At 40.0% G+C, this 17,405-nt stretch overlaps 1 protein-coding gene across 1 annotated transcript in view; it reads right to left on the minus strand.

Annotated features, from left to right (window-relative positions):
* LOC137503056 (glucose dehydrogenase [FAD, quinone]-like) overlaps positions 1 to 16,363 on the minus strand; it is a 29,352-nt gene extending 12,989 nt beyond the window's left edge. Inside the window, exons 1-2 of the mRNA XM_068230473.1 lie at positions 15,332 to 16,363; positions 206 to 429 (exon numbers count right to left, since the gene is read on the minus strand). Coding sequence (XP_068086574.1) covers positions 206 to 429; positions 15,332 to 16,342 — 1,235 coding nt within the window. The 5' untranslated portion in view covers positions 16,343 to 16,363. The remainder of the gene's footprint in view (positions 1 to 205; positions 430 to 15,331) is intronic.
* Positions 16,364 to 17,405: the final 1,042 nt, after the last annotated feature.

Genomic DNA, 17,405 nt, shown 5'->3' on the forward strand with positions numbered 1-17,405 from the left:
CCCCATTAACCAACAAGCAACCATTATCATCATCATCAAAACAAACAAATTCTTGCTAAAAAAAGAGCCTAGAGCGGATTTATTTCGTAAAAGCTTGCATTTCTGTACGCAGGAATAAAATAGGTAAATACATATCTCATCCCTACTCATTACACACGCTGCACCACTGAAAACAAACAGAGGTGTGAGCACGTAAGGTACTCACTTGGTGTTGACAAAGCCCATGACTTCACATTCCGGAAGGCCCAGCAGTGGTCCTCTGTTGTGGAAGAGGAACTCGTATATGGTGTGGAGCGTTAGGAAGCGCGGGAGTACGAACCCATGTCCCAGAGGTTGGCCTTTATGCGGTGGTTCCATGAGGTACACACTGCCTCCAAGAGCGATGTGATCTTGAAGGTTTTCTCCCACTCCCGGTGAATCGACCTCCACCTGGAATGCGACACAGCAAGAAATGTAATAAGAAGAAGAAGTAGAGTAAAAATAAGAAGTAAAAAAGAAGAAGAATATTATTATTGTACCGGGAGGTACACCTCAACTCCGCACATTTAAAAGAAGCCCCTTAAAGAACGCTATCTATCAAACAAAACGTGAAACAGCTACTGCATGAAGTTGGGATATTAATCAGAAGATGTCACTCATAAATAACAGAGTATTGTGTTATTTTAAAGTTTCCTAAACTGACTGGACTTATTTGTTTTGTTTTGGTGTACAGCAAGTAGTCTGAACTTTTCTCCATAGAGGTCCTTACAAAAACTGAGGTCATGCACTCTGGTGCAAGGTGGAAGAATTTGTGATTTAAAGAAGTTTTGTGTTTCTAGGTTTTCATAACTAAATCGATGTTCATTTAGTTTGTTATTTCACGGTTTGCAACACTTCCTTCTCATCCCGCCAGCTTTTGAAACTGGCAAATTAGAAATGTTTGTATTTATTTTTCAGCCTGTCACAGGCTTCTTGTAGCTTTTTATTCGGCCAATAAAAATGAGAGGGTGTGTCCGGGTTTAGTCCAGAACCTTCTCGAACCATCCCCTCGGGTATATAAGCTGCGGTTTTTTCAAGCTACCTTGTCTTACTGATCGTCGAATTACTGAGTGTGTGTGTCAAGTCAGGAGTCGGGGTGCCTCATCCTTTGGCAGGCAGTATATCAGCCCAGGTAATGGCCACCAGTTTTCTATCTTTGTGGCTGTCCCCGCAAACTTATCCGAGGGGAAGGTTCTAAACTTTAACTATGTAACCGTTTGATTTCTAAAACGTAAACTTCTTCATTTTCATGTAGAATTTCATAATGTCTTAAACTGTAAATCGGGGATAGAGAGTGCGTTACCCTCTCGAGTTCCCCTTCAATTTATCTCGAGGTGACCACGATTTTGTAACTGGTTCTCTTTCTGTAAAGCACTAAATGAACCTTTCATTGTAGTCACCTCAGTAGCTTGGGAGTAGCCTCGGTATCATCGGGCCGCGAGCCCAGTTAGGGCTTTATTCTTGCTTTTATAGGAGCGCAAGTGAACGCCTCCAGACATTTTGTGTTTGGGCCAGTAATTTAACCTGTTCTTCTTTCCACGAAGGCCTAGTAGGGTGGGTTATAGATACCTCTGTGTATAAAAATTGTAAATTGTAGGTTGGGCCTAGAGAGACCAGAAATTGTAAGATTTTTGGGGGTAATGTTGCCTTGAGTAGGCTGTAATAAATTGGGAGCACAGCCTCCTTGGATGAAGTTGGAGACCATGTAAGCTCTTTTTGAGATTGCCAATATTACTGTAATATTGCGTTGTGCCTTTGGAAGGCCGTGAATTTGTAACGGTTGGAGCAAAGTGCTCTGGAAATTTGTGTCTAATTAAACGCTACATCGGCGTCATTGTAAACTTGTAAGTTTGGAGCTTGAAGCCTAAAACTGATAAATTCCCTATTCTGGGGTTTTCTGTTTTTATATCAAAACTGCCATTGTACCTGATACACTGTTCTTAAGTTTGATTTTCTGAAAAGAAATGTAGACCCATTCAAGCCCACACCTTCTTTCACCTCTCTCCGTTCCACGAAACCCCGGTAAAAATTATTATTATTATTATTATTATTATTATTATTATTATTATTATTATTATTATTATTATTATTATTATTGGACCACGATATTTGAGATTCTGAAGGTGATCGGGGGCCGGCCCCGTGGTGTAGGGGTAGCGTTCCTGCCTCTTGTCCGGAGGCCCCGGGTTTGATTCCTGGACCTGAAGGCTGGGTCGAGATCTACTCAGCCTACGTGATTAGAATTGAGGAGCTAACTGACGGTGAGATAGCGGCCCCAGTCTAGAAAGCCAAGAATAACGGCCGAGAGGATTCGTCGTGCTGACCACACGACACCTCGCAATCTGTAGGCCTTCAGGCTGAGCAGTGGTCGCTTGGTAGGCCAAGGCCCTTCAAGGGCTGTAGTGCCATGGGGTTTGGTTTCGAGAGTGATCGGGAACAAACACCGAGAACGAAGAAACATATACAAGCTGTATAAAAATCAGTCTGCAGTTATAAGAATCTAGTGCTTTGAAAAAGAAGCAGCAATCCAGAAAGGAGTGAGGCAAGGTTGCAATTTGTCCCTCCCTCCTTTTCAGTGCTTATATAGAACAGGCGGCAAAGGAGATCAAATACGAATTTGGGAAGGGAATCACAATCCAAGGAGAAGTGTCGGATCCCTTCCATTTTTTTCTCTCTGATTAGTGTTAATAGAGGATGGTTGCCCAGTTGTACTTCCTCTACTTTACAACACGTTCCTTAAATTTATTTGCATTACAACACACTATAAACACTTTTGAACACTAAGCTTTCTTCCACATAACAAATACAGAATCTTGTTTCTTGTCCTTTCCGATCATGTCTTTTTGAATGCACTCCTGGGCTGAATACGTTAGTTCAAGAGGCGTGAAAGAGTTACATGTTATGGCAAATTGCGTTATTATTATTATTATTATTATTATTATTATTATTATTATTATTATTATTATTATTATTCGTTGGGGCCATCTAGGACCGCGTTAAGTCTTGTTATATTTGGCAATTTGCTTCTCTTTCTTTTGAACCCAGAATTCCCTCATTCTCTGTGAGTGGCCAGCTTACGTTCCTCTGTCCAGGTGGTACCTTGTCTTCTTTTCGGTTGCTTGTCTCGGTTTAGCCCATTCGTCAGTATCTTTCTGCGGAAGAGATCTCTATTGAAGGCGTCTTCGGGTTTTATATGCAGCTTTTGGAGGTCTTGTTTGGTTTTCATAAACCAAGGCATTGTGGTTTTGAGTTTGGAATCAAAAAAGTGAAAGATTTGTTTAGTCAGCCTCTTTCCGTCCATTCCTTTGAGATGACCGTAATTTCGTGCTCGTCTCTAATTTTCTCTATTTTTACTGTACTCTTCTTTGTTGGATTTTTTATAATGGGTGCCATTCTTGTAATTGGATCCCATGATACTTCTGATGATTTTGCGCTCTTTTTTCTCCAGATCTTCCAGGAGTCTTTTATTAGCATTTAGGGATAGGGTTTCAGCTGAATACATAACTACTGACTTCAGAACAGTTTCATAATGATGTAGTTTAGTATTTTGGGACAGGCATTTTTTGTTGTAGATTGAACGCGACATTTGATAGGCTATTTCAAGTTTGTGTACTCGTTCCTTAAGTGCTTCTTTGTCCAGTCCATTTTTCATTATGATCTCACCCAGATACTTAAATTTTTCTACTCGTTTGATTTTCCCGTATTTTGTCTAGAATTTTGCTGGTGCATCTTTGATGTTAATCATTATTTCGTTTATTTTTCAAAAGATATCTTCAAGCCAGTTTGTTCCGCAATTTCTTTTAGAAGGTCGATTTGCATCCTATTAGTTTCTACATCGTTTGACAGAATTGTGATGTCATCAGCAAACGCTAGACAGTCGATCATGATCCCCTTAGATTTTGTTCTCATTCTCAGAGGACTATAATCAGCTTCTAATAATTTTGTGCGCCAGGTCCTAATGATCTTTTCGAGCACGCAGTTGAAAAGCATCGGAGAGAGCCCATCACCTTGTCTGACTCCTGTTTTGACCTCGAAGGAATCTGATAGGCATCCTAGGAACATTACTTTGGATTTTATGTCAGTCAGGGTGGCTCTAATTAATGCCAGCAGTTTCAGGTCAACCCCGAATTCGTTGAGGATGTTTAACAGAACCTCGCTAGTCTACCGAATCGTAGGCCTTATTTTAAAGTCCACTAAGACTGACACATACTGTTTGGACCTGAGATTACAATGCATGATGATCGTTTTGAGATTGTGGGTTTGTTCAGTAGTTGAACGACCCTTCCTGATGCCTCCTTGGTATTCACCTATTTGAAGCTCGACTTGGGCTTCTAAACGCTCCAGGATAGCACGTGAGAGAATTGTGTACGTTATTACTATTATTCATTCATTTATATTATTTTTGCCCTTATGGACAGTGTTTGAACTCGAATATCTCATGATGATACAATTTTCACTTCTTTCCCTTCTTCCTCTTATCTTCCCCAAATCTCTTCATCCTATGACTGTGCTCCTGTTTCCCTTGTTCTGTCCACAACTTTCCTGTCTTCTTTTTCTCATTTACTATACATTTTGTATTCCTAATTTTGTTCCTGAATTCTTATCTGTCCCCTATCATTAGCCTGTTGATCCCCACCAGTCTTCCTGTATTTCATGATAATTTGTTTTCTTGCTTGAACTGTTTACTACATCAAAGATTTTCTTTGTAAGTCTGTTGTTGTCCATTATATGTATGTGCCCATAGAAAGTTTCCTGATTATGTCTGTGAGTCCGTCAGTGTGCTGGTACAGCTCTTCGGTAGGTCGTTTCATCCATATGCCATCTCTGTGTATTGGTCCAAATATTTTCCTGAGAATTTTACGTTCTATTTTTTCTGTGTCTATGATGCCTGATGCTCCAGTTGTGATCGTTTCTGACGCATACAATTCTTCTGGTAATAGGACTGTTTTGTAGTGTTTAAGTTTTCCCTGTCTTGATATGCTTTTATTATTATTATTATTATTATTATTATCAAATACATCGCAATTGGAAAATATCCCGTTGGCAATGGTCACCTAGAGTAGTGTGATGATAAAGTTAGTACACAATTGCCCAACAACCGCTACTACTACTGTGACATTCTATGTTTACAATTTGGTTTGCGTCTCACCGACACAGATAGGTCTTTTGGCGACGATGGGGTAGGAATGGGCTAAGAGTGGGAAGGAAGCAGCCTTGGCCTTAATTCAGGTACAGCCCCAGCATTTGCCTCGTGTGAAAATGGGAAACAACTGAAAACCATCTTCAGGGCTGACGACGGTGGGGGCTGAAGAGAATTTAATGAAAATCGGTATATAAAGTCCGGTAGTAAGTCGCTACAATCTAGGCCATAAATAATCTTATTCACGCCGAGAGAAATGCTAGTTTAGGGGAAGACCTAGAATTTAATTCTCAAATATTTGTTATTTGTGGTTCTATCTTAATGAAAATCGGTATGAAAAGTCGGGAAATAAGTTGCTATAATCTAGGCCATAAATACATTTATTCACGCTGAATGAAATGGTAGTTTAGGGGAAGGCCTAAAATTCAATTCTCAAATATTTGTGTTATTAGTGATCCTATCGACAAATACTACATAACTAAAGTTATATAGTATTAAATTTACGATCATTTATGTCTTATACATTTTTACCGTACCGGCTATTATAACAGAGATATTCAAGAATGTGGATGTTTATTGCTAAGGCCATATCAGCGCCGAGGCACGAGAAAATGGGTTAATAGAATTTAATGAAAATCGATATGCAAATTCGGAGAATAAGGAACTACAGTCTACGTTATAAATAATTATTTACGACGCCCTGATATCACAGAGTCGAAAGAAAACTCATAATATTGATCAACAATAACATCACTAACATTACACTGACCATTGTTTGTTGGGATGTGCTTTGTGTCCCTGTTGTAACTCACCTCCGATAGATGGGATTACTGCTGTATACCGAGTTTTTTAAAATTTGCTTTACGTCGCACCGACACAGATAGGTCGACGATGGGATGAGAAAAGGTCTAGGAGTGGAAAGGAAGTGGCCCTGGCCTTAATTACGGTACAGCCCCTGGTGTGAAAATGGGAACAACGGAAAACCATCTTCAGGACTGTCGACAGTGGGGTTCGAACCCACTACCTCCCGGATGCAAGCTCACAGCTGCACGCCCCTAACAGCACGGCCAACTGGCCTGGTCGTGCCGAGTATAACAGCCTGCCTGAATATTGGCGGGAAGTAGATGAGGAGTTGGACAACATTCTTCTTTAGCATGCCATTCCCCTGATTCATAAATTTTCTGATATTACTGGTACGTAATACGCTGGTTCATCATAGCATTCGAGCTATTTAATCCCTACTCTGAGGCACTGTTTGGAATGAACAGTGTACATATTTAACGGAATAATGGCAGAGGAGTGTTCACGGCTGTCCGTGGCCTTTTCGTTCCAGCACTGGAACTTTGGACTGTTAGATCGGCACCGTAGTATAATATTGTTCGTTATAATGAGAAAATGTGCGGTTTTTCAGTTGATCGAGTATTTTGTATGATAACATTACTTTTAATTACTACATTCCTACTGAAGTTTTTGTAATGGCCTGAGTTGACTTCATTTAGGAAAACCATGAAGACAAGTCTTTCTGAGAATCCCTTAGCGAAGCACGGGTACATCAGCTAGTATAAGCAATTTTCAGCCAAAATCAGAATATGTGACCTGCATTTTTGGGCAGATTTCATTAACTTATAAAGGCGGGCTGTTTCGTTGTGAACAGTAAAAACGTTGAACTTCCTCGTGTAAGGTGGAAATTAAAACCAGGAGTGGTGCCTCATATTTTTCCAAATTTGCCGAAATACCTATCCACTGAGGTAAAATCACGAAAGGCACTCAAGTAGGAAAAAAATGGAATATCAAGAGGATAAGGAACAAGAGTGGGCGGTAAGGTTCATGGTCAGCCTAGTTGTAGTAAAAATTCACGGCCAGTCTAGTTCTCTTACCGATGCCCAAAAGCCAATAGTGTCTCTCTAATCTAAAGAACACAACTCGTAATTTAAAGCGAGTTTTATGTGCTCTGTTTAAAAAGTGTTTTTAAATATGTAAAGGACAATATTGCTTTCGCTTTTCGTTATGTTCCATTTTATCTCGTGTGTTCTCTTATTAAAGTCCAAAGGTCGTGAGGACTGAGAATATTATTTACAGCTCTCTGGCAGTGTTATTCATAAGTATAAACACTTGGGGGTTGTATTTGCATATCAGTGTAACCTCCACTACAACAGCTGACCGTGTAGTATTGGTGATTGGCTCCACGAGCGCCGCTCTGCGGGAGCGCTCTTGAACTCGGCGAGTGAGCTCACTATAGTTCATTCCATGTTGAGAAAACAATATTGCTCTTATGACAACAGGGTTGCCATATCGAACGGCTCTGCTCAACTCCATCAATCATGGGAAAACGGTGGCACGTAAATTTGTGAAATTCAGTATTTAAGGACAACATAAAAAGCGGAAGAAACTAAGCTACAAATTATTTTTATGAACTAAAGGGGACGAGGGTAAACTACGGCACATCCGGGAGATAGTAGGTTCGAACCCCACTGTCGGCAGCCCTGAAGATGGTTTTCCGTGGTTTCTCATTTTCACACCAGGCAAATGCTGGGGCTGTACCTTAATTAAGGCCACGGCCCTTTCCTTCCCACTCCTAGGCCTTTCCTCTTCCACCGTGGCCATAAGACCTATCTGTGTCGGTGCGACGTTGAGCAACTATCAAAAAAAAAAAAAACTACGGCACATAAAATCCCTCAGCATTGAAGTGTAATGCAAATTGGGGGTGAAAATAGACAAATGATTTTTATAGGCTCGAGGGCTTAGGGATGCATTTAATTGCATTTTTTTAAATCTCCAGGGAAGAAAGGCTAGAAAGCAGACGCAACAAATAAATACTCTAGATGACTCTACAAAAGATCACAGTATTAATGGTAAAGAAAGAAATCACACACGTAGGGTTATCGCATAACTCTCACTCAACGCAGGACAATTACGCACTGATTTAAAGCCTAAAACACACAGGCAACAAATAAATACTGTAGATGACTTCACTACAGAAGTGAACTGCCGGCGGTTCACAGAGTGAGGGACTACACGAGGCTTGTACCAGAGCAGCACAGAAGAAGGAAAATCAAGGAAGGCAACGAAGCGATGGCTGTTCCCGCCATTGTGCCTCCTCCCTACGAGTGTATGTATGAAAAAGGAAATGTTATGTAGTTATTTTAATAGCTCACGGGAGAAAGGTCCCATCATTTTTACCTATCTTTCATAATACATTACAAAGTACAGTATAATATCCCTTAATCACGAGGAATTATGGGTGTCTCAGAGGGGGTGTGTTCACCCTTTGTAAGTCCGTAAGAGAAGTACTGTTTTCTTAACGTGGAATGAACTATAGGTATTTTAATCGTCATGCTACTAGCTTAACAGAACAAGTGATGATAAAGTAGAGTTATAACATAATAACACAACAACAACAACAACTACTACTACTACTATAACAAGCAATTCCATGATACGCATGCACTGTACGACCTGTTCATGGGTTCGAGTCTTGTTTCGATCTTCATCTTCGTTTTCTTGCTCATCTCCTTCCTCTTCCTCATTGCTAGAAGGGCTGTAGCTGATTCGAAATTTTGGTGTGTCCTAAGTTATCAGTGCGAATAAATTGGTCTGCTTCGCAGAGAACGTTTCTTGCTTGACATAAATTGGATACTACCGATGCGTTTTCAAGCAATTCATTCTTTCCAGCATCCGTATTATCACTCCCTTCAAACATGCACGTCAATTTGTCCGAACAATTAACTTCAATCATACTAGCACCGGAAATGCACAGTACGTAAGGACTACAACAGTTCCTATTACGTATTTTCCGCATTGTATATAAAAATAAGGGGCTGAGAGAGAAACATAATGAAAATCATTGTTTATTCTGTAGAGAAATAGTGGAAGTGTATGGGAGAGTATGTAGGGGAACTGATGCACTGAAAACTAAATATTTTGGTGATGAATATAAATTAAAAGTACAAAAGATAGAAGGAATTTTATACAATAGCTAAATTGTTAAATAAAGAATGGATCACTCCAGGTCGAACAGCAAAGTTTTTTTTGTATTTTAAGAAGTATGTGACAGAAGAAAATGAAAAGAGATTAGCGCTAATTAGAAGTATTGTTACTATTAAACAAATACTTGCGTCAAAAATAGTAAAGGTAAGATACATGGTGATATTTAAGCAAGCATTGGAATAGTGTGATACACCTGAAAAGGTTTTCTAAATGCCCGTAAAGGCGCTTTTGTGTCTTTCCTGAAAGGGTTTGACATAATATGTACTATCTGCTGGAAAGTGGGTGTTATAATAATTTTGTGTGGCTATTTCTAGCCGAGTGCAGCCCTTCTAAGGCAGACCCTCCGATGAGGGTGGGGGGCATCTGCCATGTGTAGGAAACTGCGTGTTATTGTGGTGGAGGATAGTGTTATGTGTGGTGTGTGAGTTACAGGGATATTGGGGACAGCACAAACAGCCAGTCCCCGGGCCATTGGAATTAACCAATGAAGGTTAAAATCCCCGACCCGGCCGGGAATCGAATCCGGGACCCTCAGAACCGAAGGCAAGTACGCTGACCATTCAGCCAACGAGTCGGACAGTGGGTGTTTACAATTCTTTACATTATTTCTCCTGTGAAGTAGAGGTGTGTGTTTTTTGTTAGTTTGCCGCGAGGTGAGCAGTTTTCTTGTATGCTTGATAATGATTTTTGCTTGAAGTTAAGTGTATAACTAAGCTAGACAACACGGCATTGCTAACGTCTAGGACAAAACAAATTATGTTTAGTATAGTTACAAATATACGAGGAAAATGTAACGCATGTATCAATTAAATTCTCGTCAGGCATTTTCTCGTGATGCACGTATAGACAGACAGACAGAGATGACGAAAATTAAAAAGTGCATTTCCTTATTACTGTAGACTCGACCGATACAGAAATACCATTCTTTTATTTTTAATTCTGAGCAATGTATAAAGGAGGGGCTACTATAGTACCGTTGGGGTATGATGCGCATAGGTATCACACAAATATCACTATAAAATTTATCACAAATGGAACATAACAATTGCTTTTACACATATCAAGTGAAAATTCTCTGGCAAATTAAGAAATACCGTCGTTATTTGAGAAATATGAAAACATACTTAAGGCTTGTAGACAGGACTGGTTTATGTCGTATTCCGCTGCTTATGCCGTCTTTTGTTACTTTCTTGAGGTCCAGGGCTAGCACCGAGGAATGCGAGTGCTATGTCTGTAGATTCTCATTATCTTTGTCCATATGACTAGAGTGGCCAGTTCAAACACCAAAATGGAGGTCAACAGAAAAATAGCATGATCCCTGGACCAATAAATATTTTTATTTCTGTTCGAACGAAAGTAGCTCGATCCCTAGACCAATAAATCACCAGTCCACTGAATTTTTCTTATGTACATTGGCCATACCATTTTGTCGCCTATTAAATATTGTATATCGCGATACAGTTCATGAAATGATGTCATTGACAAATGAAGCAATGAAACGAAAGCAAAGAACTTCAGTGAACACAGATATCACACACGAAATTGTTGGAAGTGTAAGACAAAAGACATACGTGTGTCACTGTGAGCGCAACACCAAATGTACTTGTAAAGTGGTAAAGTACGTATACATAATATTCTCCAAAAATCAAATATTTCTTAATTTGCCAAAGATTTTTCACTTGATATGTGTAAAAGCAATTATTATGTTCCATTTGTGACAAATTTTATAGTGATATTTGGGTGATACCAATGCGCACTATACCCGTACCGTTGCTGAGAAGTAAAATGTGTGGCAATTGCATGTGGACAGTAGCCTTGTCTCCATGGCGACCGCACTGGGTCCGCCCACGTTCCATGACAACCATACCCCTACCCTCCCTGCCCTAGCTGTCAAAACGCTTCTTTCGTTAATTAGCACTATAGAAGTTCATTGCATTTTAATACACTCTGCACTTACTATTGCAGTTGCTACACCTTCAGAGAGCCTGACAGATGCAACAACACAAATCAATCTCTTAGAAGAAATGGCGAACAAAACAGGTTTGAGAATCTCTGTAGGAAAAAAAAACGAAATGTATTACAAACATAAGAAACGCTCCCAAATATTTGGCAACACATTCTGGTCGAATAGGGAAAGTAAAGAAATTCAAAGACCTGGAAGAAATAATTCAAGGAAATGGTTTTAAAAAATCTGCTGTAGAATCGTAACAGAAGGGGATGAACTTGGTCTAAAAATTAACGCCGACAAGACCAAGACAAGATGAAAATAAATAAGTCCAAAACAAAGGTAATGGAGTGCAGTCGAACGAAGGCAGGTGATGCAGGAAATATTAGATTAGGAAATGAAGTCTTAAAGGAAGTAGATGAATATTGTTACTTGGGTCTAACGATGGCAGAAGTAAGGAGGACATAAAATGCAGACTAGCACAAGCAAGGAAGAGTTTTCTTAAGAAAAGAAATTTGCTCACTTCAAACATTGATATCGGAATTAGAAAGATGTTTTTGAAGACTTTCGTGTGGAGTGTGGCATTATATGGAAGTGAAACATAGACGATAACTAGCTCAGAAAGAAAGAGAATAGAAGCTTTTGAAATGTGGTGTTACAGAAGAATGCTGAAGGTGAGATGGATAGATCGAATCACGAATGAAGAGATACTGAATCGAATTGGTGAGAGGAGATCGATTTGGCTGAATTTGACGAGAAGAAGAGATAGAATGATAGGACACATCTTAAGACACCCAGGACTTGTTCAATTGGTTTTTGAAGGAAGTGTAGGTGGTAAGAACTGTACGGGTAGGTCAAGGTATGAATATGACAAGCAGATTAGAGCAGATGTAGGATGCAATAGTTACGTAGAAATGAAAAGGTTAGCACAGGATAGAGTGGCATGGAGAGCTGCATCAAACCAGTCTATGGACTGATGACTCAAACAACAACAAGACCAAGGCGATGGCCATTTCCAGAACTCGTAAGACGCAGATTCTTATGACCATTTTTATGAGGAACCAGTTTAACAATTGCGGAAGTTTAAGTGCCTTGGCAGCTAAATTCCTGAAGATTTACACCCGCATTTATAGATCCGCGTACGAATAGAAATGGCTAGATTTCTGAAAATGAGGAATCTACTGCGTGTCAGCTTGGAGACATATCACAACATCGTCAGATGTTACGTATATTCATTCCTTCTGTGCGGTGCTGTTACATGAACTCTGAAATGTAACGCCATTAAGAGAATAAATGCCTTTGAGATGTGGATGTTCCGAAGGATGTTACGGATCTCGTGGACTGATTATCTCTCCAATGCTGCCGTACTCAGATGCATGGGGAGGAGACGGATATTAGTGTATACAATCAAGAAAAGAAAGAGAGCCTACCTTGGGCATATTATGGGGAATGAAAAGTATAACCTACTAATTCATCGTGCAGGGTAAAACTGCTGGACGTAGGGCAGGGCCTCTCAAACACCCAAAGTCTCACGCGTGCAAACAGGGGCGCGGAGTTCCTGTGCACGGTGCATCGGCCCCGCTCGGCTCGGCTCGGACCAACGCTTCGTCTCTGGGCTACTCGGCTAAGCTCGGCTCAACTCGGCTCGGATTTGGAGCGCTACGGAGCAACTGAGGAAGATGAAGACAGGGGGAGCGATCGAGACAGGCGTGGGGAAAGAGAGAGACAGCGCTATTGCTCCAAATCGAAGAGAGGGGGTCTGCACTCTGGTCAACCAAGCGAAGTCGTATTTTGCACCGTGCATGCACTCTGAGAGGCCCTGACGTAGGGGGTCGCGGTCGAAGAAAATACTCTTGGCTGAGCAGCTACGGGATTGGACAGGGCTAGATTCTAAAAGACCGATGAGGACAGCTAACCATCGTACAGACTTCGCTGTGATTGTGTCCAACCTGCAGTAATGGAGAAGGCACTACAAGAAGAAGAAGGTTACACAATGTGGAAAGAGCGTATGGCATCACCAAAAATTTTTACAACAAGAAGTGCTTACCTGAAAATTTTAAAACAAGACACTACAATACAGTGGAGAAACCAAAATGTCTTTACGCAAGTGAATGTCTAGAGTTGAACTATTTTGTAGATAAACTGGAGGTACTAGAAAGAAGAATCATGAGAAAAATATCAGGTCCAACGACAACAACAGAACAATAGAAAATAAGAAGAAATAAGGTAACATACCAGAACAGAGAAAATGTAACACAAACAGTAAGAAAAAAGGAGATTGCTACTTTTTGGACATATCTATAGAATGGATGACAACAGATTGACAAAACAGATATTTAAGTACCTTTGGGAGAAAAGGTCAACAACGAAGAGATCAAGAAAGATTTAGAAATAAATAAAATAAGAGAAGGGGAAACTATAGAAAGAGATTTTTTAAAAAAAGTTTTAAGAATGAGAGGATTCCAAGGAAGAATCAAAATCTTCAGGCAAACAACTCAGTGTTGAACGTCCTAGGGATATGAGCTACACTCACTCATCATCACAAACAATCAATCAATCAATCAATCAATCAATCAATCAATCAATCACTACTGATCTGCATTTAGGACAGTCGCCCAAATGGCAGATTCCCTATCTGTTTTTTTCCTAGCCTTTTCTTAAATGATTGCGCAGAAATTTGAAATTTATTGAACATCTCCCTTGGTAAGTTATTCCAATACCTAACTCCCCTTCCTATAAACCGAATATTTGCCCCAATTTGTCCTCTTGAATTCCAACTTTATCTTCATATTATGATCTTTCCTACTTTTAAAGACGCCATCCAAACTTATTCGTCTTCTGATGTCCTCCCACGCCATCTCTCCACTGACAGCTAGGAACATACCACTTAGTCGAGCAACTCGTCTCCTTTCTCCCAAGTCTTCCCAGCCCAAACTTTACAACATTTTTGTAACGCTACTCTTTTGTCGGAAATCGACCAGACAAATCGAGCTGCTTTTCTCTGGATTTTTTCCAGTTCCTGAATCAATTAATCTTGGTAAGCGTCCCGTACACTGGAACCATACTCTAGTTGGGATCTTACGAGAGACAAATATGCTCTCTCCTTTACATCCTTACTACAAATCATAGGTAAATGCATTATGTATTTATTCCTTATTCATCGTTATCCGGTTTAGCAGTTTGGTTTTTTCTACCACTACGAGCGCTAATGTGAGTCAGTGCAGAGTTTCACTTAAGCCCTTATAACTACATTCGGTGTGGAAATTTTTCAAAAAATCAAAAAACTCCCGAGGGTATTGAATTTAGAAACACATTACAGAAATTATTATGTAAATGAGTTGATTTGGCTGGGATTTGAATCAAAAAGAAAACGAGAAAAGAAACACGCGATTTTAGGCTGTTTTTACGGAACTGCATTTAGGCCGGAAGTGATTTTCGAAATGCGTCTCTTTATTTGATAGAGCCATCTATTCACACATGTCTGTGACGTGTCAGTGCCGTGAAATTGCATCAGTGTCAGTGATGGTTCATATCGTTCCTTTGAATCTGACTGTCATGCCCACACTTGTCCGGCGCAGTGCCGTATTTTCTGCGTCAGTATCAGTGCAGTATCCGTTCCGTGATATTGAGTATTGTCGCCAACGATATTTTTGCTGTTTCACGGAATGCAACATCATGGACTCCTATTTACAAGCAGTAAATACGTATACATATTTCTTGCTAGTAACGACAGTATTTCTTAATCAACCTGGGATTTGAGACTTTATTTGAGTAAATCGATGATTACATTTCGTTTGTGACAAATATTACAGTGATATTTCGTGGATCAACATCGTTCACGTAACCGAGGTGTGGATAGCCATCACTGAGACGTCACGTATGTCACGGAACTGATACGTCACGGCACTGACACATCACGGATATGTGTGAATAGACCTTAAGACTCAAAATTTGAAACCCTTCTGGTCCCATTAGCCTTTGAACTTTCGGCACAATTGAGGAAATCGGTTAATTTTACGTTTTTCATAATATGGGGACCCGTAATTTTTCTGCTAAGAAATATTTTCAACATTACAAGCGAACCCGGGCCAAAATGGTCTAAGGTGATAAGAATAAAGCGTAGCGCAATTATGAAGGAATACTGGAAAGAACGGAAGAGGGAACAGTGAGGTAGGCTGAATTGAAATTGACACGTGTTTCCCTAGCAGGCTTCATTGTGAAGAAGGATAAAAGTTACTCACCCGTATTCGTAGGGATTCTAGGTGTTCCTTAGGGCCCACTCCAGAGAGCATCAGTAGCTGAGGGGACTGCACTGATCCTGCCGACACGATGACTTCCTTCTTGACGTACACAACATGGACACTGCCTTCGAACTTCCTGAACACTACACCATACGCTCTCTTATCCTCGGTGAATAAGATCTGGGTCACGTGCGAAAACATACTGACATGTAAGTTCGGTCTTTTTCTCGCCGGTCTCAAGAAGGCTTTCGCCGTGCTGCACCGCAAACCGTTCCTTAAAGTACCGTGTGACGGGGTGAATCCGGTCTGATACTCCCCGTTTACGTCACGAGTGGGGTAGCCCATTTCGTGACCAGCTGCAAGAAATGCGTCTGTGATTGGTGTCTTGTATTTATACTCTTCAATTGTTAAATAACCTCCTTTACCATGGTATGGGTAGTCCACATGTTTTCCTGTAATCCGCATATCTTCAGATTTCTTGAAATATGGAAGAACGTCTTCGTAACTCCATCCTGGATTGCCTAAAGCTTCCCAGCGGTCGTAATCCTTGGCGTTTCCTCTAATGTACAACATCGCGTTGAGAACACTCGATCCACCGAGCACTTTACCCCGTGGCCAACTGCAACGTTTACCATTCATAGCTAGACAATACGTATCAGAAGGTTCTGTCTTAAATTGCCAGTCTAAGGGACTTAACTGAAGAGCTGGCATAAACAGAGGCACATCTGAGAGCATAGTTTCGTCCCCACCGGCTTCTAACAAAAGAACAGTCCAGTCTGGATTTTCTGACAAACGATTAGCCATCACTGCACCTGCAGAACCACCTCCAATCACTATAAAATCGTAGCGTTGAAACAGTTGATGTGGTGGAACATCTTTGACTCTGTGATCTTTGGCGACAATATCTGGCCGATACATTATTATAGCAAAACGAAGTAAGATAATAAATGTGAAACCGGTACCGTAGGATAGCGCGATCCGGGAAACAGAATATAATCCCAACGTGGACATTGTGGGGATCACCAATATTGTTTTAACACCTCACTATACTTACATTTTACGCATTTATGCTTTGTGAGTGGCATTGCATTTATATTTATTACGTTTTATCTAAAATTCTGTGACGTTCATTTTTTTTCGTTTCAGGCGCCCTTGAAAGACGTTAGATGTAATCGTATAATGTCCTTGCTTCCAGTTTACAATTCCTAATGAATAATTACTCTGCGTATTGTATACACTATTTTTGCGAGAGTCTAAAGTCTTTTGTATTACATTCAGTTATTTAATAGGCAGAATGTACCGCTCCTATCAGTATAAAATTGTAGCCTTGGAACAGTTTATATAGTAAAATATATCTGACTCTACGGCGTCGATGGTAGAATGTACATTTATTTATTCAGTCTGCTATGATTTGCGAGTTTAGTTCTTTGCCGGAAGCGGTTAAATAACTTAAAGTCGTCATACAAGGCCTTGATACTTCGACAAAGACATCGCTACGTTGATACATATTTGTTTAATATTAATCTCTATTATGATGTCTCTGTGATTTTTAAATGTAAACCTACCTTATTTCATAACTATTGTGATGTAATTAATACGTAAAGCAATTCATATAGTAATACTTTAACTTACAAGCAGACCCAGTGTGGTTGGAAACTGCTCCAGATGATGCTGACGATGATGATGATGATGATGATGATGATGATGATGAATACGTTAACGTATCTAATACTCGTACAGTTATTATACAGTTAATATGTATTACTCTGCAACCTGTCTTTTCTGTATTGTGTGTTCCTAAACGTTCATATTGTGTTCGAATATCCTTCTACACTTCAGCAAAATTGTCTGCTTCCCTGTCTAGCACGTATTCATCATCATTTTCCCAATCCATTGCTATGATGTAAAGTAACAATAAAAATATAATCCCCACAAAGTGAAACATGTTTAAAAAATTGCGATTAGATATCAGACTTCTTCAGTTTTCCTATCCTTCTTTGCATTCAGATATGCTCTCTTATTTTCGCCTCTTAGAATAATAGTATAAAGAATAATTACGAATATAAGGCCACAG

This window comes from Anabrus simplex, chromosome X, assembly GCF_040414725.1.
Source record: "Anabrus simplex isolate iqAnaSimp1 chromosome X, ASM4041472v1, whole genome shotgun sequence".
NCBI classification, from domain to species: domain Eukaryota; kingdom Metazoa; phylum Arthropoda; class Insecta; order Orthoptera; family Tettigoniidae; genus Anabrus; species Anabrus simplex.